At 41.3% G+C, this 25,456-nt stretch overlaps 1 protein-coding gene across 3 annotated transcripts in view; it reads right to left on the reverse strand.

Moving 5' to 3' along the window:
- SLC9A7 (solute carrier family 9 member A7) overlaps positions 1 to 25,035 on the reverse strand; it is a 147,732-nt gene extending 122,697 nt beyond the window's left edge. For all 3 annotated transcript variants that reach the window (XM_041741643.1, XM_041741644.1, XM_041741642.1), the window contains exon 1: positions 24,619 to 25,035. In XM_041741643.1, coding sequence (XP_041597577.1) covers positions 24,619 to 24,943 — 325 coding nt within the window. In that variant the 5' untranslated portion in view covers positions 24,944 to 25,035. The remainder of the gene's footprint in view (positions 1 to 24,618) is intronic.
- Positions 25,036 to 25,456: the final 421 nt, after the last annotated feature.

The following is a 25,456-nucleotide window of genomic DNA, read 5'->3' on the forward strand; positions in this document are numbered from 1 at the left end:
ACTTAAGAGTAGTTTGAACAGTGTGCTTTCTTCTCCTTGTCCTATAACTGACAATACAGAGTAAGCATCTTTTCTATGCCATGGCAAATTGTCACACTCCTTTCTGGGTTAGGATCAGCTTCCACATTATATCCTTAGCACTTTCAATGTCTTGAAATACCTCCAAGAGTTCCTTCAATCTGAGGACCTCTTTTTTGCTGGCATCACTTCCTTTGAAATCTTCATGCTTTTCATCACAACCACTCTGCTCATTTATATCAATAAGTTCCCCTTCTCTAAGTTCTTCTGGCTGTGATCTAGAGTTTCTCAAATGGTGGCAGTGTCAACATTTCTGCTATCAGGTATTTTGTCGAAATGGTTGACCCTTGAACTACACAGGCATTGGGGCACTGACCTGCCATGCAGTCAAAAATCCAGATGCAACCTGTGACTCCCCCCAAATGTAACCACTAATACCCTTCTATTGACTGGGAAGCCTTACTGATAACAGTCAACTAACACGTATTTTGTATGTTGTATGCATTACATACTGTATTCTTACAATGACATACCAGAGAAAAGAAAATGTTAAGTAAATCATAAAGGAAATATATTTATGGTACTGTACATATCAAAAGAGAAATCCACATATAAGTGGACCTGTGCAATTCAAACCTATGTTGTTCAAGGTTCAACTGTAATTCCATTTATGTTTGATATAAATTTATCTTCCAGTGTTATTACTTTTTTTGGCTTCACTTTCATCTTTGTTGGCCCATTTCCGCTTTCAGTTACGCATTTTGATAAAATGTCACATGGATTTATCACTGGGAGACAAGGAGGCAACACAACTCTATGCTTTGCTGTCCACATGTGGATTGAATAACAAAAGGACAGTAACCAATAACAGACTTTGAAAGAGATGACTATGATTGGGCATTGATCCTGATGTGCATTTGTTATTTACATAGTGATTTCTGGAGTAAAGAACTAGCAGTAAAGTTTTTACTTTGGGCAATTAATATACCATGGCACCAAAAATCTGAATCATGTTGTTAGGAGACTGATGTTATTTAACTAAACCATGGTAACTTAAATTCATACATACAGACTGATGCAAAGCGGGACTACCTGTATCTGGGTAGGTGGGACTTCTAACTTGCTTTTTTTAAAAAAATTTATTTATTCATGAGAGGCAGAGAGAGAGAAAGAGAGGCAGAGACACAGGCAGAGGGAGAAGCAGGCTCCACACAGGGAGCCCAATGTGGGATTCGATCCCGGGTCTCCAAGATCACGCCCTAGGCTGAAGGCAGGTGCCAAACCACTGAGCCACTCGAACTTGCTTTTAACCAAAAGAATATGGCAAAGGTAATGGGATATAACTTCTGTAATTATGTTACATTATATGGCAAAGACAAAATGATTTTGTAGGTATAAAGTATCAAATATTCCTTGTTATGAAGTCTACTTCATTTTAAATAATAGCTACTCCTCTCTTTTGCTTAGTTACATAATTTATCTTTATCCTTCTTTTGACTTTTAATCTATCCATGCCTTTATGCTTAAAGTGGGTTTCTTAAATAGCATACAGTTGCATTCTTTTTTAAATCTAATCTGATGATCTCTTTTAGGCCACTCACATTTTCACATTTAAAATGAATGCTGATATGGTGGGATTAAAATCTATCTTGCCAGCTATTTTTTATTTGTTCCACTTGGCCTGTTTCTTTTTTTCCTTTTTCTGCTTTCTCTATGTTTTATTGAGTTTTTGTGATTTCATTTTATCACTTCTATTGCTATTTTTACTTGATGCACAGTAGTGCTTAGATGCTTAGCTCAGTAGTGGGGAGGTAGGAGATGGAGGCATTCTTTTATGTTCCAATTAATCCTCAATATTAGGAGGCACTGTGACGCTTCAGTCTTTGGGTTGTGGCCTTCATAAGCATTCCTGCTTGTTCTCAAAACATAATTCTGGGATCAGTAGGTATTCCTTTCCTCCCCCAAGAGAAGAGTTTCTTTGTTTTTCCTGTTCTCCTTCCCCAGCTATGGTGAGTTTCCACTAGTACCATCACTTTTTGTTACCCTTTTTCCTGCAGATTAAGACTTTTGTTCCTTGGAGAGATGGGGAGACATGTTTGGGCAGATTTTGGCAATGGCCATTGTTTCCCTATCCCAGCCAGCATATGGGAGAAACTTTCTCCATAATCTTTCTGAGAATCTGGTGGGGATCTTGCAGTTAAAGTCTGTAAGAGGGGGAGAACTTCCTCTACCTCTGGCCCCCAGGCTTTAGCAATTCATTTAAAAATACTAGTTTAATCTTACTGGCTTATATGACATTCAGCAGTGTCTGTCCTGGGTATGCAAATGCTCAAGTCCTATTTCTCCCTGTAGTGGCTCCTGTATCACTCTCAATTTGGGGTTAGTTGTATGCTCTGAAGTCTCAGTTTTCTGATGCATTCAAGAGAAGTCATTGATTCACAATTTGTCCAGCTTTTTTCTCATTGTAAGGATGGGAGCTCTGGTCTGCATCTCTGAGGTGAAACCAGAAGGCTGTTTATTCATTTTTCGAGTGTACTTTTACTTTATATGCAGCCTTTTCCCAGAAAGGTTAGATATGTGAAATACTGAAAGACTGTGTCAAGCAAATTATAATGCACTAAGTAAAAATTCACTGAACTTTAATCAGATAAACATAGAAAGATGGGAAACTGGAGCACCTGGGTGGCTCAGTTGGTTAAGTATTTGCCTTCAGCTCCGGTCATGATCCCAGGGTCCTGGGTCGAGTCCCATATTGGGCTCCCTGCTCAGCAGGGGAGCCTGCTTTTCCTTTTCCTCTGCCCCTGCTCGTGTGCCCCCTCTCACTCATTCTGTCTCTCAAATAAATAAATTTTTTTAAAAGATTGGTAACTCCTATAGTATCTAATCAAGGATTCTGATCAGTTTGATATAAGATTTTCTTACCTGACTTGCTATTATTCCAATGAAAGAAAGAACTGGTTTCAATAAACTTATATGTTCTTGTAACACATAAATGCTTGATGCCCATTTGGCCTTCTGAAGTAGAGCAAAATGCTCAAACATGCATCACATCTTTGACCTTATGTCATTGGCCCAACCAGGCCCTCCATACTAGCAGAGGAGACTAAGAATACAGCAGGTGCTTATGTGACCTACTCCTCTAAAGGTGTCCTCTTTTACAGAAACCCAACTCTAATTAGGAATTTTCCAAACACTACCTCAATTGTAGAAACTGAACAGATGTTGCTACAAAACTAAATAATGTGATTCAGTACCCTCGGCAGGCACAGTTTTCCTGGCTGACCTCATCATAAAAGGGCTTAGATATCCTAGGGTATCACTGCTAAGGTGGCTCTATGACAAAAAGACACTGTTACAGAAATATCTAAATGTTTTGCTTACAAATATTAATGTGTACATCAAATCATAATGTAAATTATACTATACAAAGGGCACTGATTGGTAAGCTTACAAAATAGTTGATGTAGGTGGGGTGCTTTTTCATGCATAGACTTAACATTTCAAATATGAACAACTGTTTATCATAATTACCTCATCCCATCCTTTCGGCATACATTACCACAGCAAATCCAGTTGTGCCTCAACACGTAGCTTCCTTCCCCCCCACCCGTGAAGTCTGCTGAGAGGGATATTGGTTCTTTTTTTTTTTTTTTTTTTTTTTTTTTGGGATATTGGTTCTTTTGAGGCTGACCATGCAGCTTTTCTCCTCCCTTCTGGGCCATATCCAGGTATTGGATCTACTGCTCACCAGAATAGGCCTTTAATTTGAGTCAGGGTCATCATGCCAGTCCTGGGCTTCTGTGCCCTCAGATCCATTTTCTGCCCTTTCTTGCTCTGCTACATTTGCAGGGGGCAGGGAGAGAAGGGAAGAGGTTGGGGTGACCCCAGTAAACTTCATCTCCAGGCCCCCCTTCCCAGTGTTCCAGTGAGATTCATCCAATGGGCAGCATGGTGAGAGACTAGAGTGGGAGAGAAAAGAAGCCAGGGTATCTTCATCTCTTTGCTGTAGGAGCATATGCTTGTGTGCTCTCTCCTCCTCTCCTTCTGTCCCCTCTGTCTATCCTCCCTCTCTAGCAATGGCTATGTGATCTCTATGGCCGAAGCTTCCACCAGACAGCCCTCTCTCCAGGTCCCATGTCTCACTAGGCAGCCCCCACAGTGATTCCAGTTCCTGCCAGGCAACCTCATTCCTGGGCTCTGGCAATGCTACCTCCTCCCTGTGTCAGCCCTAGGAGTGACAGTGGCTGCCTGCTGTTGCTTACTTCTAGGCTGCTTTAATGCACCCTGTCTGTCTTCTAAGGTCTGCCAATGTCTTGGTTCATAGTTGCCCTGGACTGAACTACTTGTCTCTTTTTTCCTGAGTGGACTGGGAGGACTTCATCTGCCACATCAGAGCTATACCCTTTACCAGATTTCTCCACAGTGGATAAAAAATCACTACAGATTGCAATCTTGACTGTGTCTCTCTTCAGTGCCATCACAAACACTCCAAGAACACTGCCACTGAAAGCAGACAATTCTCTCATTCATACCACTGAAGAGAATCACTCTGGCGCATTAATAGCCTACTCTGCTAATGAATGCAATTGTTTCTTTCCCCAGTTCTCTCAACAGCAAAAAAATACAGTAGCCAACATATTCCTAGACTAGAATATGATAGTTCATGGTAGGCTTGTTTTAAATGTCTGTCAGTGTGTATACAAATACACATAACTGCATAAAGACATAGACACACATATAAAGTCCGTGGTTCAAACAAAGAAATACCAAAAGACAGAGTGTATGTGTATGGGGGTTACAATGACCCCCCCAAAAAAAAGATTAAAACTCCTTTATGAAATGAAGGCTTCCACTTCCAGACAAGACAGAGAAACAGGGACTGGATTTATCTTCATGCCTGAAACAAAAACAAAGAAATACATGAGATAATGGTTTTCAAGACACCATGCATCAGGCAATAAAGAACTGATCCCTGAGATGGGGAAAAATGGGGTGAGTGCTATGATTGCTCCAGCTTACTACCTTCAGAGAGTTTCTAAGCCATAAAGCAGGGAGAGGAAACTGATACAAAGTCTAGCCAGCTCCCTAAATTGACAAAGCCAAGAGTCTACATCCAAAGGCAGCTAAAGTTCATGGGACAGGACAGCCAGGGTGGTTCAGTGGTTTAGCGCTGCCTTCAGCCCAGGGTGCGATCCTGGAGACCGGGGATGGAGTCCCACATCAGGCTCCCTGCATGGAGCCTGCTTTTCCCTCTGCCTGTGTCTCTGCCTCTCTCTCTCTCTCTCTCTCTCATGAATAAATAAATAAAATCTTTAAGAATAAATAAATAAATAATGTTCATGGGACAGAAGACCAGCAAGGAGACCTAAATAGAGGGAATCCTGAAGGTCCACAGAGGGTCTCTCCCTTGGGTATTCAGAAGAGATTAGCATATGCATATGAGGGGAAAGAACAATCTGAAAGGACAAGAGAGAACAATACCTGGCTACAGGGACAGTACAAGGCCTCACTAGCCAGACTGGAAAAACTGACATTTCATAGGATATTTGGGTAGAATAATCAGGATGGTCTCGCCTTGGTAGTAGGAATAACTAGCACTGCTCTAGACCTATCTAACAAATGATGAAAGCAAGACCCCAAAGGATCGAACTATTCTTAAGTTAACTGCATCTAGGAACAAAGTGCAGGATGATTTTTAGGAATACAAACACGTCCAGCACCTAACAAGGTAAAATTTACAACGTCTGGCATCCAACTAAAAATTAGCAGGCATACAAGGAGGCAGGAAAATGCAATCCATAATTAGGAGGATAATCAATCAATCAAATGAAACTGAAATTTTAGAAGTAGCAAGGAAGGGCATTAAAATAATTATTATAATATACTCCATGTGTTCAAAAAGTTAAGCAGACACATGGAAGAACTTCTGAGCATAAAAACAACAACATCTAGATGAAAAAACCATCTTAGTCCCCCCAATATCGATTGGGGTTGACTGGGTGGCACCGTTGGTTAAGCTTCCAATTCTTGCTTTTGGCTCCGGTCATTATCCCAGGGTTGTGAGATCGGACCCCACCTCAGGCTCAATGCTCAGGGCCAAACCTACTTAAGACTCTCTCTCTCCTTCTGTCCCTCCCCCACCAAATAAATAAACAAATCTTTAAAAAATAAAAAATACACTAGATGCAGTAATCTGTAATGGCATATTAGGTTTTGCAGGAGAAAAAAGATGAGTTATCTTAAGGGCATAGCAAAAGAACCATCCAAAGTGAAACACATGGAAAAAAATCATCCAAAAATATGAAAAGGCACAGTGAGCTGTGTAACAACTTGCAAGTGGTCTAATATACAGGTAACTGGAGCTCCTGAAGAGGAAAAGGAAAGGATAAAAGAAATATTTGAAGAAGTAATGGCCAAAATTTTTACGAACTTAATGAAAACTATACACCTGAAAAACCAAATGAATCCCAAGTGCATGAAACACAAAGAAAATGACACCAAGGTAAGTTATAATCAAATTGTTAAAAATCAGTGATAAACAGAAAATCTTAAAAGCAACCAGAGGGGAAAGACGTGTACATATACAGGACAAAGACAAAGGTGATGTCATATCTCTCATCAGAAACAATATAAGCAAAAAGGTGATGGAACAGGAAATAGAGACTGGAGAAAAACAAAAATCAACATAATAGTAAGTCAATCTGAAAAGGACAAACATTATATGATCTCATTCATCTGGGGAATATAAAAATAGTGAAAGGGAATAAAGGGGAAAGGAGAGAAAATGAGTGGGAAATATCAGAGAGGGTGACAGAACATGAGAGACTCCTAACTCTGGGAAATGAACAAGGGGTAATGGAAGGGGAGGTGCACTGAGGGGGGCACTGAGGGGCACTGGATGGGATGAGCACTGGGTGTTAAGCTATATGTTGGCAAATCGAACTCCAATAAAAAATATACAAAAAATCAATATAGAATTCTATACCCAAAAAAAAAAAAAAAAGAATTCTATACCCAGCAAAAACATCTTTCAAATTGAAGGTGGAATAAAGACATTTACACATACGCCCACACACAAAAAACAAAATTAAATTAAATTAAATTAAATTAAATTAATTAAATTTTAAAAACTAATGATTTTAAAAATAAAAGAGTGTGGATGACTAGAGAAACCTCAGGAACACAAAAAGCTAACAGTCAGCTGACACCACATGTTATTCTGCAGGAAAACGTTAACATAACAGGCCTGATGTTGTGATCTCTAGGAGGGCCTGCTTGCATGGTTGATCCTTGTAATAGCTCATTTGAATTTGGTGTATAGAATATTCCCTGTGTTACTAATTGATAAGGTTGTTCTGTGGGTCTAGGACATTGAATTCTGCCATACTAGCCTGGCTAAGTTGTTTTTGTGAATGTGATTTATGACAAACACCTGCTTTCCTTCTGGGAGTCAGAAATTTCAGTAAGAGTCCTGATCAGCCCTTAATAAAAAAAAGTTGGAGTCTTAAGCAAGATACCCTAGGCAGAAACCCTGTGCATGTGTTGCTGTATCTACCTGCTGGAAGAAGAAGCTTGTTCTGTGAAAGCCTACTTCGAATCATCTAAGGGAGAACTTTAGAAGGCCCCATCTAGACTCTTCCAGACTCCACCCATTACATCTTTTCCCCTTGCTGATTCTGCTGTTTATCCTTTCACTATAATAAATCATAGCTCTGACTATATATGTCTCTGAATCCCATGAGTCTTTCTAGCAAATCACCACATCTGTGGGTGGCCACCAGACGCCCAAGCAGTTACCAAATGTAAGTGGTACTTTGAATCTTAACTTTTTCTTTTTTTTTCTTAAATTTTTTTTTAAATTTATTTATGATAGTCACACAGAGAGAGAGAGAGAGGCAGAGACATAGGCAGAGGGAGAAGCAGGCTCCATGCACCGGGAGCCCGATGTGGGATTCGATCCTGGGTCTCCAGGATCGCGACCTGGGCCAAAGGCAGGTGCCAAACCACTGCGCCACCCAGGGATCCCTTAACTCTTTTTTCAAACACTTTCTCTGGACCTGAACTGCCTATTCGTTGGCCTCCCCCTAGAATCCCAAGCAGTGTCTTATCCATTATAGTCATAAACAACTGCATCAGGTCCTCAAAACAGTCCCATCTATCACACTTGAGTTTCAAGTGGAACTCAGAGCCTGGTATAAAAGTTAAAATTAGATTCAGCAGCAAATAACAAACACTCATTTCTCTCTCACTTGTAAGATGTCTGGAAGTATTCATTCCAGGTCTAGCACAGCAGCTCTATGCTATCAGAGATCCCAGCTCCACCTATCTTGCTGTATTGCTAGAAGTGTCTTCCATTCCCAAAGTTACCTCTGGATCCAATATGGCTGCTGAAGGCCTAGCCATAACATTGACTTTCAAGAAAATAGAAGGAATGACAGAAGAAGTGCATATTCCCTTCCTTTTATAGATATTTGCTCAAAATCCACACAGCACTTTCAATCTTTAGCCAGAACTTGATCATAGGACATCTAACCACAAGAGAGGCCAAGAAATACAGTGTTTTCATTGCATAGAAATATGCTGAGCTAAAACTCATGGTCCTATTAGAAGGATGAAAGGGAGAACGAATATTGGGAGATACCTGGAGTCTCTGCCACACTTAGGTCTATGCCCAACACAAAGTTATCTGTGAATCAACTTTTTTAATAACCCAAGACAGTTTGAGGTAAATGTGTCTTTATCCACAATGTGTTTCAGAGGTAGATGGGGAGTAGGTAAAGAAGAGATTTAATATAAACTTAAACTCTATGTATGATCAGTTACACCCCAATTAGAATTTTCTCTTTCTAGCTTCTCAGCAAAAGCATGTGATAGAAGCCCACAATAAAATTTAAAAGACTACTTCAGGACTTTTACTCTCTTAGTGACATGGTACACAAGTTTAACAAAACAGGACTTAATACTATTTTTCCCCAGAGATCATGGTGTCTCTGAAAATATACAGAATGTAATTTTTATGTATTTATTGTTTTTATTTATTTGTAATTTTTTAAAAGCACAATGTGGTGAGGAATGTCAGCAAAATGATGGAGTAGGCAGGTCCAAACTCCTGTTCTTTCATAGAAATATAAAAAAAATAAGCAGAAACTGTCAGAGCCAACTTTTTCAAAATTCTGGAAAAAACTAAAAGGTTTATAGCAACCAAGCAAAAACTCCTTCCTAAGAAGGCTGAGATATTAGACATACTAGACAGAAACTTTAAATCAACTATCTGAAATATGCTTAAAAAGCTATGGGAAACCATGAGCAATGAAATAAAGGAAACCAGGAAAATGATGTATAAACAAAATGAGAATATCAAAAAGAAGGTAGAAATTTTAAAAAGGAAGTGTTAGAATTCTAGAGCTGAAAAGTACAATAATTGAAATAAAAAATTGACTAGAAGGGCTCAATGGCATATTTGAGCAAGCAGAAGACAGAATTAGCAAATGTAAAGATAGAACAATTGAAATTATGAAGTCTGAGGAGCAGAAAGTAAAAACAATTGAAGAAAAGTAAACACGGCCTAAGGGACCTGTGAGACACCATCAAGAGGACCAATAATGCATTATGGAAGTCCCAGATGAAGAGATAGAAAGAATTAGAAAGAATATTTGAAGAAATTATGGCTTAAAACTTCTCAAATTTGATGACATCCATTACTCTACACATTCAAGAAGCTCAACGATCTCTAACCAGGATAAACTCAAGAGATGCACACTGAGACACACTATAATGAAACTGTTGAAAGGTAAAGACAAAGAGAACCTTGAAAGGAGAAAAGAGAAGTGACTTGTCACATACAAGGGGTCTTCAATAAAATGAAATCTGATTTCTTAGCAGAAACCTCAGAGGTTAGAAGGAAAGTGAAATAACATATTTAAAGTGCTGAAAGAAAAAAAATGTCAACCAAGAATTCTGTACCTGGCAAAAACAATTTTTCAAGAATGAAGGAGAAATTAAGACATCTCCAGAAACATTTCTGGAGAAACATCTCCAGAAAAAGCTAGTGGAGTTCCTTATGAGTAGACTTGACCTATAAGAAATGCTTAAGGAGTACTTCAGGCTGACATGAATAGACACCAGCCAGTAACTTGAAACCACAGGAAAAAATAAAAAAACACTGGTGAAGAACACAGGTAAATGTAAAAAAACAATACTTTTGGTTTATAACTCTTTTTTTATAACTCTTCTTTTTTATATGATTAAAAAGGCAATTTCAAATAATAATTATAAATCTATGTCAAGAGATACACAATGTATAAACATGTAATCTTGACAATAACAATATAAAGGGAAAGGAACAGAGTGTGTATAATACCGAAACTAAGTTGGTACTATTCAAAATGTGTTACTAAAAGCTTAAGATATTAAGTGAAATCTCCAAGATAACCAGCAAGAAAATAACAATATACAGAAAAGGAAAGAAGATCAAAACTGTACACTACAAAAAATCAACTAAACACAAAAAAGGTGGTAATGGAGATGAGGAACAAAAACCATATAAGACATATAGAAAACAAAAACCAACATGGCAGAAGGAGTCCTACCTTACCAGCAATTACTTTAAATGTTAAAAAATTAAGCTCTACAATTAAATGTCAGAGACTGGCAGAATGGGTAGAAACAAATAATCCATCTATATGTTGTGTACAAGAGAATCACTTTGAATATAAAGACACAAAGAGGTTGAAAGTAAAAGGATAGCAAAAAAAAAAATAGACTATGCAAATAGTAACCACAAGGGAAGTGGGGTGGCTATATTATCTGACAAAATAGATTTTAAGTTAAAAAAATATATTACAATAGACAAAGATATATATTGATAAAATGTTCAACCTATCAATAAGATACAACAAATATAAACAAATACACACCTAAAAATGGATCCCTGAAACATATGAAGCAGAATCTGACAGAACTAAAGGAAGACCTAGTTCTTTTTTTAAAAAAGTTTTTATTTATTTATTCATGAAAGACACAAAGAGAGAGGCAGAAACATAGAGGGAGACGCAGGCTCCATGCAGGAAGCCCGATGTGGGACTTGATCCTGACACTCCAGGATCACACCCCGAGCCAAACAGGCATCCTGGAAGACCTAGTTCTATAATAATAGTTGGAGACTTCAATAACCAACTAACAATAATATAAAGACCAGACAGAAGATCAATAAAAAATTAGAGGACTTGAAGAATACTATAAACCAACTGGACCTAACAGACACATACAGAACACTCCACCCAACAAGATCAGAGTACACATTCTTCTCAAGTACATATTTAACATTCTCCAGGATAGACCATAAGTTAGGTCACAAAACAAGTCTTAATAAAATTAAAAAGACTAAAAGTTTACAAAATATCTTTTCCCATCACAATGGGATGAACTAGAAATCAATAACAGAAAGGAAACTGGAAAACTCACAGATGTGTGGACTTTTTAAAGATTTTTAAAATTTATTCACTTGAAAGAGAGAGACAGAGAGAGCACAAACAGGAGGAGAGGGAGAAGCAGACTCCCCATTGAGCAGGGAGCCTGATGTGGGGCTCAATCCCAGGACTTGGTGGTCATGACCTGAGCTGAAGGCAGAGGCTTAACCATCTGAGCCACCCAGGCGCCCCAAATGTGTGGAAATTAAACAGCACACTCTTAACCAATAAGTCAAAGAAGAAATCACAAAGGAAATTAGAAAATACCTTGGGAAAAATGAAAACAACATAACATACCAAAAGTCATCAGATGCAGCAAAAGTAGAGCTCAGAGAGAAATTCTTAGCTGTAAGTGTCTACGTTAAAAAAGAAGAATGAGGGATCCCTGGGTGGCGCAGCGGTTTGGCGCCTGCCTTTGGCCCAGGGCGCGAGCCTGGAGACCCGGGATCGAATCCCACGTCGGGCTCCCGGTACATGGAGCCTGCTTCTCCCTCTGCCTGTGTCTCTGCCAATCTCTCTCTCTCTCTGTGTGTGTGTGTGTGTGACTATCATAAATAAAAAAAAAAAGAAGAATGATCTCAAATCAGTAACTTAATTGTAAACCTGAAGGAACCAAAAAAATAAATAAATAAGAGAAACCAAACTCGAAGCTAGGACAGGGACAGATGAAAAGATTAGAGAGGAGATAAATAAAGAATAGAAGAAAACATTTTTTAAAAAGTTGGTTCTTTGAAAAGATCAACAAAATTGACAAACTGTAACTAGAGTAGTTAAGAAAAATGAGAGAAGACTCAAATTACTAAAATCAGAAATGAAAAAGGAGACATTAGATCAACTTTACAGATGTTAAAAAGATTATGAACAATATACACACCAACAAATTGGGTAGCCTAGATGAAATTCACACATTCTTACAAACACACAAAATATCAAAAGTAATTCAAGAAGAAACAGAAAAATCTGAATAGACCTATAACAATAAGGAGAGTGAATCAGTAATCAAAAATTTCCCAACAAAGAAAAGCCCAGAACCACATAGCCTTATTGGTTAATTTTACTAAACATTTAAAGAAGAAATAACAAAAATCCTTCTCAAACTCTTCCAAAAAATTGAAATAGTGAATACCTCCTGATATGAAGCCAGCATTACCCTCATATCAAAGCCAGGTACATGACAAGAATAGAAAACTGCAGACCAACAGTCCTTATAAATATAGCTGCAAAAATCCTCCACAAAATACTGGCTAACCAGATTCAGCAACACATTTAAAGAACTATACACCATGACCAAATGCAATTTATCCCAAGAATGCAAGGGTGACTCAAAATATGAAGCTCAATCAGTGTAATATACCATGTTAATAGAATGAAGGGGAAAACCCACATAATCATCTCAATTGAAGTAGAAAAAAACATTTGACAAAAAGAATACCTTTCCATTATAAAAAAAAAAAACACCCAATAAACTAGAAATAAAAAGGAGCTTCCTCAAAGTGACAAAGGCCATATGTGAGAAACCCAAATCTAATATCATACGCAGTGGTGAAAAACTGAAACCTTTTCCCCTAAGATCAGGAACAAGACAAGGATCCCCACTTTTACCACTTCAATTCAACACAGGACTGGAAGTTCTAACCAGAACAATTAGGCAAGAAAGGGAAATAAAAGGCATCTAAATTAGAAAGAAAGAAGTAAAACTATCTCCATTTGCAGATGACATGATCTTATAAAACTCTAAAGAATCCAAAAAACTGTTACAAAAATAAGTTCAACAAAGTTGCAAGACACAAAATCAACACCAAAAAAATCAGTCATATTTCTATACACTAGCAATAAACAATCCAAAAAAGAACTTAAGAAAACAATTTCACCTAAAATAGCATAAAAAGGAATAAAATACTTGAAAATAAATTTAACCAAGGAAGTGCAAGAGTTGTACACTCAACTACAAAACATTCCTGAAAGAAATTAAAGACCTAAATAAATGAAAAGATATCCATGTTCACGGACTAGAAGACTTAAAATCATTAAGATGACAATACTATCCAAAGCAACATAGAGACTCCATGTAATTTCTATAGCATCTCAATGGCAGAAATGAAAAAACCTGGGGTGCCTGTGGAGGATTAGTAAAATTAGTAAAGTAAAGTAAAGTAAAGTAAAGAGACAAAAACTATACTAGAGGATATTGGGCAGTGGGGGGAGGAAGGAATGTGACATTATTGTGTAATAGGTACAGAGTTTCTGTTTGAGGTGACAAAAAATTTTTGGAAAGAGTGGTATGATTGGCCACACAGTTTTACTAGTGCCATTAATGCTAGTGAATTGTACAGTTAAAAATGATTTTTAAAATGGCAAATTTTGCTATATTTATTTTATCACAATAAAAAAGAATTTAGAAACCACTATGTAGCTAAGTACACAATTTTTGCGAAAATATACTCACCTATCCCCCTTTGTTCTCCTTCCTGCAACAGCTTGCTGTGATTCGGGCAGATGTTTTCACACACAGTTCTCCTTCTCAGAAACTTCACTGCCAGTGTGAATCTGAGGCATGAGAACCTGAAGGAAGGACCTTTAATGCTAAGCAGTGTTAATAGCACCTTATTTTTGTTAGACAAAATAGAATTCATTAAGCAAATATTTCCATGGCACCTACTATGTGTCTGGCACTATTCTAGGGACAGAAGAGACAGCAGTAAACAAAAGACATGTATGCCTGCCTACACTGTCATTCAGGCTTATGTTCTAATGTACTTGGGAAGAGCTCTCCAGGAGACTATGATACGCCTGGGAGAACTAGCATAGTAAGAGGAAGGAGACCTGGAAGCTCGACAGACCAGGCTCTGCCTCTCCACCTCTGTGAATAGTGACATCTTGAGATCATAAACCTTTTAAGCACCTGCTCCCACCAAGAAGGCCTGGCACAGCCACTCTAAACATCCTTTGATGATTTTTCTGGGTTTTCCTCTATAACAACTGGTAGCTTTCTGCCATATTGTCTTGGTCAGAGCAGCTCTGACAAAGTACCATAGACTGGGTGACTTAGACACCACAGAAATTTATTTTTCTCACAGTTTTGGAAGCTAGAAGTCCAAGATCAGGGTCATAAAATGGTCAGGTTCTGGTGAGCGTCTCCTTCTGGGCTGCAGACTGCCAACTTCTCATTGTATACTCGTGTGGTGGGGAGAGAGCTCTCTGGGGTCTCTTCTATAAGGTTATGAATCTCATTCATGAGGGCTCCATTTTCATGACCTAATTACCTCCCAAAAGCCATAGCTCCCAATACTATCACTAGGTGTCAGGATTTCAATACATGAATTAGGGGAGGCCCAAACAATCGTTCATAGCACCTTTGGATGAAAACAAACAGGCATTTTGGCTCCACTCGGATCCAAGGGCCCAAGGCCAATTTAGCATAGGAAAATCCAGTCTTCCAAATTGGCCAGCCTCATTCCTTGCAGTAGTACATTGGAGTTTGAAACCAAAGCCCCAACTAAGAATAAAAAGGGACACTTTTATTTTATACTCTGGGCAGAGATTTCCCTCAGAGACCCTTAGGAACCAGGTCATCGGGGCAGGATTCAACTTTGGCTCTATCCTGGCCAAACATATCCTGAACCATACTGATCTCATCCTTTAATAGACTCCCACTTACCACTCTCAAATACATGGCCCTAAACAAATGTAGTAGTAGACTAACGTTCAATTTCTTCATTTGGCAAAATGAGAGCAACAATACAGTCTTCATACATTTGATGTGAAGGTTAAATGGCTTTAAGTATGCAAAATACTTAACATAGTGCCTGGCTATCATAGCAGGTACTCCAAAAACAGTTGCTATTTTTCTACTATTATTTAATTACAAGCAACATAGTGAATGTATTTAAAGGGTGAAAACAAATATTCTACAGCAGTGAGTTTCAAATTACAGCTTAAAAAACAACAACAACAAAAAACCCTACTAGGGGCACCAGTTGGTTAAGCATCTGACTCTTGATTTGGCCCAGGTCCTGATCTCAGAGTTGGGAGATCAGGCCCCATGTTGGGCTCCATGCTCAGTGCAGAGTCTGCTTGAGATTCTTTCTCATGTTCTCTGTCTCTCCCTCCCCCAACTCATGCTCATTCGCTCTAAAAAAAAAAATAGATAAAATAAAATCTTGAAAAAAAAAACCCTGCTAATGTATTGAAACATCAATTTCTGTGTCCCACTCTGAAGCATTCTAAGTAAGTCTGAGACCATACCTGCTAGTTCTAATAATCTCCCCAGTAATGTACTGAAATAATTTCATAAACTCCAGATGAATACTCCCTTCAAACTGGGTTACTTAAAAAATTTAGTTTATTATCATCAACAACAAAACCACATGCAAATCCTACTACTTCTCTTTCCTAGATTATGTGTGACAAAGTACACATCAAACATTGCATCAGAGATTGGCTAGCTGCTTTCCAAACCTGTTCCTCTTCCTCTAGCTAAACTATATTCCCTGCTTCCCTTCCAGTAAGATGTGGCCTTATGACGAGGTTCTGTCCAACAGAAGTGGACAAAGTGATGTGCAATACTTTCAGGCTTAGCACAAAGTCTTCCCCATGTAATCTCTTTTCCTTTCCTTATTCACTGGTTCGGAGAGAGAGGATTCCAAGGCACTAAGGGATGTGGAAGCCACGGGATGGAAGGCACCTGGTCCCTGAATGACTACATGGAGAACCACCTGCCAGACTCTTGCACTGGCTCATTACATGAAATAAAAATGAACCCTTCTTATGTTAGGCCACTGAAATTTGGGGTTGGTCTGTTCCAATGGCTAGCATTACCCTAACACAAATATCCACACTGATTAAAAGCCAAGGAACATGCTTTATTTTTATTTATTTATTTATTTATGATAGTCACAGGGAGAGAGAGAGAGAGGCAGAGACACAGGCAGAGGGAGAAGCAGGCTCCATGCACCGGGAGCCCGATGTGGGATTCGATCCCAGGTCTCCAGGATCACGCCCTGGGCCAAAGGCAGGCGCCAAACCGCTGCGCCACCCAGGGATCCCAAGGAACATGCTTTAACCAAAAGAGAAAAGTCTCCTAACACCTATTCTCTTGCAAATGGAACGGAGGTAATTTTTCAAAAGAGATGTGAGCTTTTAAAATAAAAAAATATCAGGGGTGCCTGGATGGCCTAGTTGGCTAAGCATCTGCCTTCGGCTCAGGTCAGGGTCCTGGGATTGAGGCTCATATGTGGCTCCTTGCTCAGCAGGGGGCCTGCTTCTCTCTCTCCCTCTGCTGCTCCCCCTGTTTGTGCACACAGACTCTCTCTGTCTCTGTCAAACAAATAAATAAAATCTTTTATAAAATAAAAAAATTAAAAGTAAGAAGTTACTGATTCTCAAGTCATGAAAGCCTAACATCATCCCATATAAACTAATGTCAAGGGGCACCTGGGTGGCTCAGTAGTTGAGCCTCTGCCTTCGGCTCAGGTCATGATCCCAGGGTCCTCAGATTGAGTCCTGCATCAGGCTCCCTGCAGGGATCCTGCTTCTCCCTCTACCTATGTCTCTGCCTCTCTCTGTGTCTCTCATGAATAAATAAATAAAAATAAAATCTTTAAAAAAATAAAAATAAACTGTCGGGATCCCTGGGTGGCGCAGCGGTTTGGCGCCTGCCTTTGGCCCAGGGCGCGATCCTGGAGACCCAGGATCGAATCCCATGTCGGGCTCCCAGTGCATGGAGCCTGCTTCTCCCTCTGCCTGTGTCTCTGCCTCTCTCTCTCTCTGTGTGTGTGACTATCATAAATAAATAAAAATTTAAAATAAATAAATAAATAAATAAATAAATAAATAAATAAATAAATAAAAATAAACTGTCAATGAGTAATGTCAAACAGCATTACTCAATGTCAGAATTTAATGAGAGTAACAGGTTGTATATAGCCTTCATCCTTTCAGGAAGGAAGGTTAACAACTAACAGGTTAGCAGGGAGGTTAACATCTTCCCCAATTTTCTATTTTAATGAAAATTTCAAAACACAGAAAAAAGTTGAAAGATGAATATATGTAACGCATACCCTTTCACCCACCACTCAGATATATGTGTTATGTGTATTTTTTTGACTGAACTTTTTGAAAGTAAGTTGCATGCATTAGGTCTCATATACTTGACCCCTAAATACTTGTAGACGCCAATTAATATGTGCATTCTCCTATATAACCCCAATTATCTCACCTAAAAAAAATAACAGTCACTCCCTAATGTCATCTGGCACCAAGTCCATATCCAAAACATTTTATAGTTTATTTTCATGAACCAGGAGTCAATCAAGTTTCCTGTGCTATGACTGCTTATGCCTCTTTGGTCTCCATGAACTTATAAGAATACGGTCTTAGTTGGCTCAGGCTGCTAGAACAAAATACCATAGACTAGGTGGTTTAAACAACCAACATTTCTCACAGTTCTGGAGGCCAGGAAGTTCAAGATTAAGGTGCTGGCAGATTCAGTGTCTGATTAGAGCCCTCTTTCTAGCTTGTAGATGGCGGCCTTCTCCCTGTATCCTCACATGGTAGAGAGACTGGGAGCTTTGGTCTCTTCATCTTCTTATAAGGGCACTAAACCCATCATAGAGGTACCACTCTTATAACCTCACCTAAAACCTAATTACCTCCCCAAACCCCACTTCCAAATAGCATCACATTAGGGATTATCAGGACCTCAACACATGAGTCTCGGAAGGTGAGATACAATACAGTCCATAACAGACATTTATCCTATCTTTTTGTTTCCCTTGACATAGACTTCTTGAAACCAGGACAATGGTCTTGTAGGTTATCCCATATTTTGGAAATGTCTAATTGTTTTCACACGGTATTTGATAACTTGCTTCTCTATCCCCTATATTTCCTGTAAAAACTGCATCACATAAGGAGGCACATACTACTAGATAGTTCAACAAGGAGCAAGGATAAATTTGATGACTTAGATACAGGATGGCGACTGCCTGACCTCTCCACCATAAAGATACCTTCTCTCCTTTGTGATAGGCAAATAATCTGTGGAGTGCCCATTGGCAACGTGTAAGGACCATGTTCCCCAACAACGTCTCACCTATAGCTTTTGGAATTCATTGAAAATCCTCGTCTAAGTCATCGACGGTTGTAAAATGGTGATTTTCTAATCACATCATTCCAAAAAGATTACCTTTTGAGAGTTCTAAGAAACAATTTCAGGAAATCTCACTTTCTAATTTTGAGATACATTTTATGTCCATTACTCACTTTTAAAAAACTAAAAGTTTTCTTTATGCCTAGAGATTCCTTTAAAAAGAATACCTTAATATCGAAGGAAAATGCTACCTAACCATATAACTATGTTCCCCTAGTTCTAATGTAATTTTTGCTATATAAAAATTGTCAGCTTTCTTTTCAAACAATTTTTCAATTGCAAAAGAAATGTGTCAGTGACATGGAAATTTCAAGCCATTCAGAAGAGTACAAAGGGAAAAGTAACATCTCTCCTCCCTCTATCCCAACAACTGGCTCCACTACCAAAGGATAACCACTGCTAAGTTTGCATGTGCAGGTCATATATAAATATGTGTACATGTTTGAGAGCATACATTGCATAATTCTTAAAGCATAAGTGAGATGATACTATACAGATTGTTGTGAACCTTGTTTTTTCTTTATAAAGTATTTTTTAAAGCTTTTATTTATTTATTCATGAGAGACACACAGAGAGAGGCAGAGACATAGGCAGAGGGAGAAAGAGGTTCCCTGTGGCGAGCCTGATGTGGGACTCGATCCCAGGACCCCAGGATCATGCCCTGAGCCAAAGGCAGAGTCTCAACCACTGAACCACCCAGGTGCCCCGTGCCTTGTTTTTCTTCACAACAGTATGTGTGGATGGCTGCACAACACCTCTTTTTTGCCAGCTGCACAGTATTCCTTAGCAGTAATGTGCTGTCACTTAACCAGTCCCTTCTTGAGTATTGCAACTTGCTTCTGCTACAACAAATATTGCCATCTATGTAACATGCTAGCACAAGTATTTCTGAAGGACAAGGTCCAAGAATTGAGACTGCTGGCCAAAAGAGCAGGGTAAGTACACTGTAAATAGTTTCTAGGTATTAACAAATAGCCCATAAAAAAAAATTAAATGCACCTCTCCCCCACTAACTTATGCTGATGCATTTTTAAATTACAGCAGGTCTCTACTGAATGATCCTCAAGTAGCAAAGCTGGCCAGGGACGCCTGGGTGGCTCAGTGGTTGAGTGTCTGCTTGCTGCTCAGAGCGTAATCCCGTGGTCCTGGGATCGAGTCCACATCAGGTTTCCCAAAGGAACCTGCTTCTCCCTCTGCCTGTGTCTCTGCCTCTCTTCTCTGTGAGTCTCTCATGAATAAATAAATAAAATCCTAAAAAAAAAAAGCTGGCCAAAGAATCACAAAGTCTAAAGTGAGAATAAGAATTAATACTTACCAAGTGTTTAAGTATCAGGCACTGCACTTGACCTTTACAACATCTCAATAATACAGTAATCCTATGAGGTGAGTGACACTGTCTCCATTTTTGAAAAGAGGAAACCAAGGCTCAGAGAGCTAACCCAATGTTGTATACAGCTTTAAAAATAACAGAGCCAGCATCTGAACCCAAGGGATCTGGGGCCAAAGTGAGACCCTATGGAGCTACCCCAGACTGGGGCTGAAGGGTGGGGGGACTCTTAAAAGAAAAACCCAGGGCTCCCGATTAACCAAGAACAGGGTGGTTCCAAAATGTTTACTCACACACAGGCTCAAATGCTAATTGTATGCTACTTCAAAGAGTCATATTTCCCCTTGCAGGCTTTGCCTAGGAACCCACTCTCAGGCTGAGCTAGACAATTCAGCTCCAATAAAGCAACCACCAGCCCAAGGCCCACAGAACCTGGAGAGGCTGACCAACACAGACTTGGAAAGTTGATAGGCATGGAGGAAGCGAGAGGCAGGTGGTAGGCTGACATGGCCAAGTTAGATATTTTGGACCTGTATCAGTTGTCACAAAAACATTATGGGGGGAAGTGGAACTAGCATACACACGAGAGAGAACCACAGTTAACTGACACAGTCTGTTTATACCACTTTTCTCTGCCTCAGACACTTGCTATTTCTGCCGCACAGATTTGCTGGGCCCAGTAACTTTTGGATGGCACGTAGTCACGTAGTCATGTACAGAGGCAGACAGCTGGGAGCTCCCTGCCCTGACAAAACAGGTTAGACTGGTGCCAGTAAGCTCCTGGGCCACTGCTGTGTGCATCACAGGGCCTGGAGGTGCTGCTTTCAACTTCCCTGGAGAGTCTGTCTCTGGCCACCTTCCCTGATAGCTACCTGGGTCTGCTGTCAGGGAGGTGTGCTTATAACTGTCTCTTGCAATTTATTTTTTGGTTTTAAGATCCTATTTATTTATTTATTTATTTATTTATTCATGAGAGACACACAGACATAGGCAGAGACATAGGCAGAGAGAGAAACAGGCTCCCTGGAGGTAGCCTGATGCGGAACTTGATCCCAGGACCTGGGTATCACAACCTGAGCTAAAGACAGATGCTCAATCGCTGAGCCACTCTGGTGCCCTTGTCCCTTGCAATTTGAAGGTTGAGCATGCACAGTGTGTCTTTTACTGTCCTCAGATCCTTTGCCTCTGAGCAAGAGCTTAAGATGGGATCTATCAGTGCACACCACTCCCAATAACACATCAACTCTTGGGGGACGCCTGGGTGGCTCAGCGGTTTAGTGCCTGCCTTCGGCCCAGGCTGTGGTCCTGGAGTCCTAGGATCCAGTCCCAAGTCCCATGTCGGGCTCCCTGCAGGGAGCCTGCTTCTCCCTCTGCCTGTGCCTCTGCCTCTCTCATTCTGTGTGTGTGTGTGTGTCTCTCTCTCTGTCTCTCATGAATAAAATAAATAAATAAAATCTTAAAAAAAAAGTGTCAACTCTTGGGGCGCCTGGGTGGCTCTGGCCATGGTCCCAGGGTCCTTGAATGGAGCCCCCGCATCAGGCTCCCTGCTCAGTGGGGAGTGTGGTTCTCCCTCTCCCTCTGACTCTTCCCCCCATTCCTGCTCGTACTATCTCTCTCTCTCAAATAAAGCAATAAAATCTTTTTTAAAAAATCAACTCTTCTTTGAGGATAATGAGTTGGAGAGAGTGCAAGGAAAGAAAATCTCTTTCCCCTTTCCCATTTTGTCTCCATTCCAGGCACAGGGCTCCAGAAGTCCCATGGGTATAAGCAACAATTGAAAGGTCACAGAAAACTGATAGTGTAATATAATTTAAAACAGGGAGAAGTGGGTATCAAACTAGGTGATTTGAGGAACATCTTAAAATGCCATCATAAATGCCTCCAAATGGGCGCAATGATGCACTGAGAGGTAATTCAGCTTCCACAGGTAAAAAATGGAAAAGCACAAAAGAGTATACAGTGATGTTTCCCTCCCATCTCAGGTCACAGCAACCTAGTTCCTCCCCCCTAAAAAAAACCAATGTTACTAATCTATTGACTACCCTTCCAGAGATCTTTTATATCAGCAAACATAGTTACTTAACATAACTTGTTATAAATATTAAGGCTTTCCCTTTCAAATTAAAATGCCACTTATATATTTTTAAAGGGGCAGAAATTAACATTTTTTTAAATTTCAAAGAGTTTTGAAACTTGCAGTTGAACTTTCACTCATAAAAGCTTACCAACATTTAAAAATTAAACTGTTTACCTTCAGAAATTAAATTGGGCACCCAGCACACAGCAGATACTCAACAAATGTTTCCTTAGGTCTTTTTGTCCTTTATTACTCAGAGGCAACAGGACAATTACTCACTTCCTCTACTGATATCAAGAAATGAAATCTGTTTTCTTACTATTATTAACAAAGAGAAGTCCTGAAAATCTGTACTATGTTTGCTTAAGCGTTTGAATATTTTCATCCTGAATTTTTAAAAATCAGAATCCCTATCCCACTAGCCTTCAGGAAATAATGAATAATTAGCTGATCAAATGATGTTAGAATTCAGATGGAAGGTGTGTGTGTACTAAAACAGAAGACTAAATATCCATGAGACAGAAAACTGCTTTCTCACAGGCAAAATATTCACATTAAAATATTAATATTTGGCAGAACCTAGGACATCACATACTGACAAACTAAATTTCTTAGTATATTTCAAAGTAACACTAAAACCCAAAGACAGAGCAAAATGACACAGAGTGCTATAAGATGATGTTGCCTGTTCTGAACAATCAGCAATTAAACCAGATTTCAGTACCACAAAACAAAATGGTACACTGCAGCACGACCCCAATGACTAAAAGATATAGAGTTTAAAAAGTATATATCAGCAAAGGAAAATCCCACTATTGTTTGTAACCCTTAAGATAAAGGTGACTGAGCTCCTGAGAACATGGAGTACAGAGTTTTTTCTCCGTCAGAAAAAAAATATTTTTAAATCCTCATTTTCCATGTGCTTGAACATGTATTTATGAGCCTGTCAAATCTACCTTCTAGAAGTATTTCACACTGTGCTTTAGTGAATTGGATCCTGAGGCTAGAAAATAAAAATATTTTCATGGTTATCTATAGACACAGAAGGCTAATTTTCATTTGCATTATCCCTCAGAGTCAACCACCTGAAATGACAACATGCTTCAATTCCCCCACTCTACTATCTGCTCACTACACCTCCTGGCTTACCTGCAGCCCTGGCATTAGTGATTTGTTACCCACTGACACAAACCACAGAGCTCAAGAGTGGCCAGGTATTGAGACCAAAGTTTGAGTTCACGTCTCCAACTTGCAATAACCGAACTTGGTTTTAGACCTGGTTCTGTTTCAATGACATATCTGTTTAGGCCCTGGTGGCCATGAGCCTGGGCTATCAACAACTGATCCAGAGCCCAGAGAAGCAACGCCCACGACCAAGGGCAATTTTCACATTAAAAATTAAGGTGCCTGCTTTCCATTCTTTGTCCAGGAACCCTGAATGGAAATTGAATGGAGGGATCCCTCCAGTAAAAGTAATGAAGTATAATGTTCCCAAAGGGGAACAGTCATGAAGTGGGCTTATCTATTTCACGTGAGGATGCCCACTTGGGCCTTAACTCCACTGAATTCAATTTAAAAAGAGAATACTTGGTTCTAGTTTGGAGTCACAAGGAGGTGGGATAGAGGGATGATTCAGATTACAGCTAACAGATATCCATCCAATGATGGAAGATTTGTGCTGACCACTCTGAACGTAACACACCCTGTGCCATTAAATCCAGAAGAGGATGGTGACATCAGCCCACCCTTCACAACAAAAGACGGCTGACTCCAGAGTTAAAACCACTACTTTCCCTCTCTCATACACTTCTAAACGTATCTTCAAAGTCACGTCTATGTTAAAACCTGAAGAACACAAAAGGTCCTCTTCAAGTCATTAGGTATAATGTCCCACCTGGACAGAAGAGTGGGAGGAGTGCCCACATGCCCGACTAGGCCCGACCATGGCAGTGCACCATTCTGGATCCTGGACCCCGCTCGCCTTTCACAGCACTTCCGGCTCTGACTTTGTTAACAAGAGACCCGGGAACAGAGATCTCAGAAGTGGGTGCTCACCCAGGTTGACCAGGGTTGTGTGGCATCCATCAGGCCCCAGGCCGCCCATTACCCAAGCCCAGAAACCCTCAGCCCTCGCCCCCACCTCACTGCGGCCTGCCTCTTGGGGTGACGCGGTCCCCAGGGTAGTCACCCACCTCTCGCTGAGGCACACACACCCTGTTGAGCTGAACTGGGGTGGGGGGTGGGGTGGCGGGTGAGGAAGCGCGATGCGAGGATGGGGGGGGGGGGCACAAAACAGAACCTGGCAGACAGAGCCTGGCCACCTCCGTGCCTTTCATTATCCTGGTTCCCCGATTAAGAAACGTCGAAATGGGGTGGGATTCTTTTTAACGGTAATAGAAAGCCAGAAAATGCAAGGCAGTTGACCTTGGGAACCAACCCCGTCGCAGCGGGAAACGGAAAAGAAACACGTTGGCAAGTGAAGGGGGAGCGCAGCGCAGAGCGGGGCGGGGTGGGGGGAGCGCAGCGGCCGGGCCGCCGGAGGGGTGGCGGGGCGGTGGGCACGGTAGGGGGTGCTCACCGTAGATCATGGCCAGCCCGGTCTCGTGCAGAAAGCGCACCCGGCGGTGCTTGAAGAGCCAGATGGTGAGGATGGTGAGCGTGAGCAGCAGGATGAAGGTGAGCAGGCTCACGCTGTCTTGCCGGTGGCTCTCCTCCGCCTCCTTCTCAGTGGCGAGCTCCTCCATGGCGCTGCTGTCGTCGGCCGCCGCCCCAGTGGAGGCCGAGGCCGCGGCGCGCAGCCCCCGACCCAGCAGCAGTGGCAGCAGCGGCAGCAGCAGCAGCCGCGGTGGCAGCGCCCGGGCCGCCAGTCCCGGGCCGAGGCGCGCCGCGTCACCAGGATCCATGGCCCCAGGGCCGCCCGCGCCTCCTGCGCGCGGGGACCAGCAGCCCGCGCCGTCCGCGGCTTCCCGCGGCGCAGCCGACCTGCCCGAGTGGCCGCGACCGCCGCAGCTCCTCCCCCCGCGCGCCGGGCCGGGGCTGCGCAGGGAGCCACGTGGGGGAGGGGCGCGCGCAGTGCGCAGGATCCCCAAGCACCGCCCCCCGCCCGCGCACCTGTTCGGCCCCCAGCCGCGCCGCGCGCTGCCGGCGCCCTCCGGGCCGCCGAAGCAGCCTCGGCTGGGCCCCTGCGGCTCCCGGGAGCGGCCGTCGGCCGCCGGCCTCCCTGCGCTCCCTACCGGGTCCTGGCGTACCTGGCCAGGCCATCTGGGGTCGCGGGGCCGGTCCTGGGCAGTCGGCGCCGTCGCCGCGCTTCCTAAACGCAACGCCAGAGGTCGCCGGTGCCCGGCAGGAGCATCAGCTTGGATTCGCGCGCTCTGGGGCCACCGCGAAGTGTTCCACCTCTGGCCAGGGTGTGGCTG

The sequence above is a fragment of the Vulpes lagopus genome, chromosome X (assembly GCF_018345385.1).
Source record: "Vulpes lagopus strain Blue_001 chromosome X, ASM1834538v1, whole genome shotgun sequence".
In the NCBI taxonomy this organism is placed as follows: Eukaryota; Metazoa; Chordata; class Mammalia; order Carnivora; family Canidae; genus Vulpes; species Vulpes lagopus.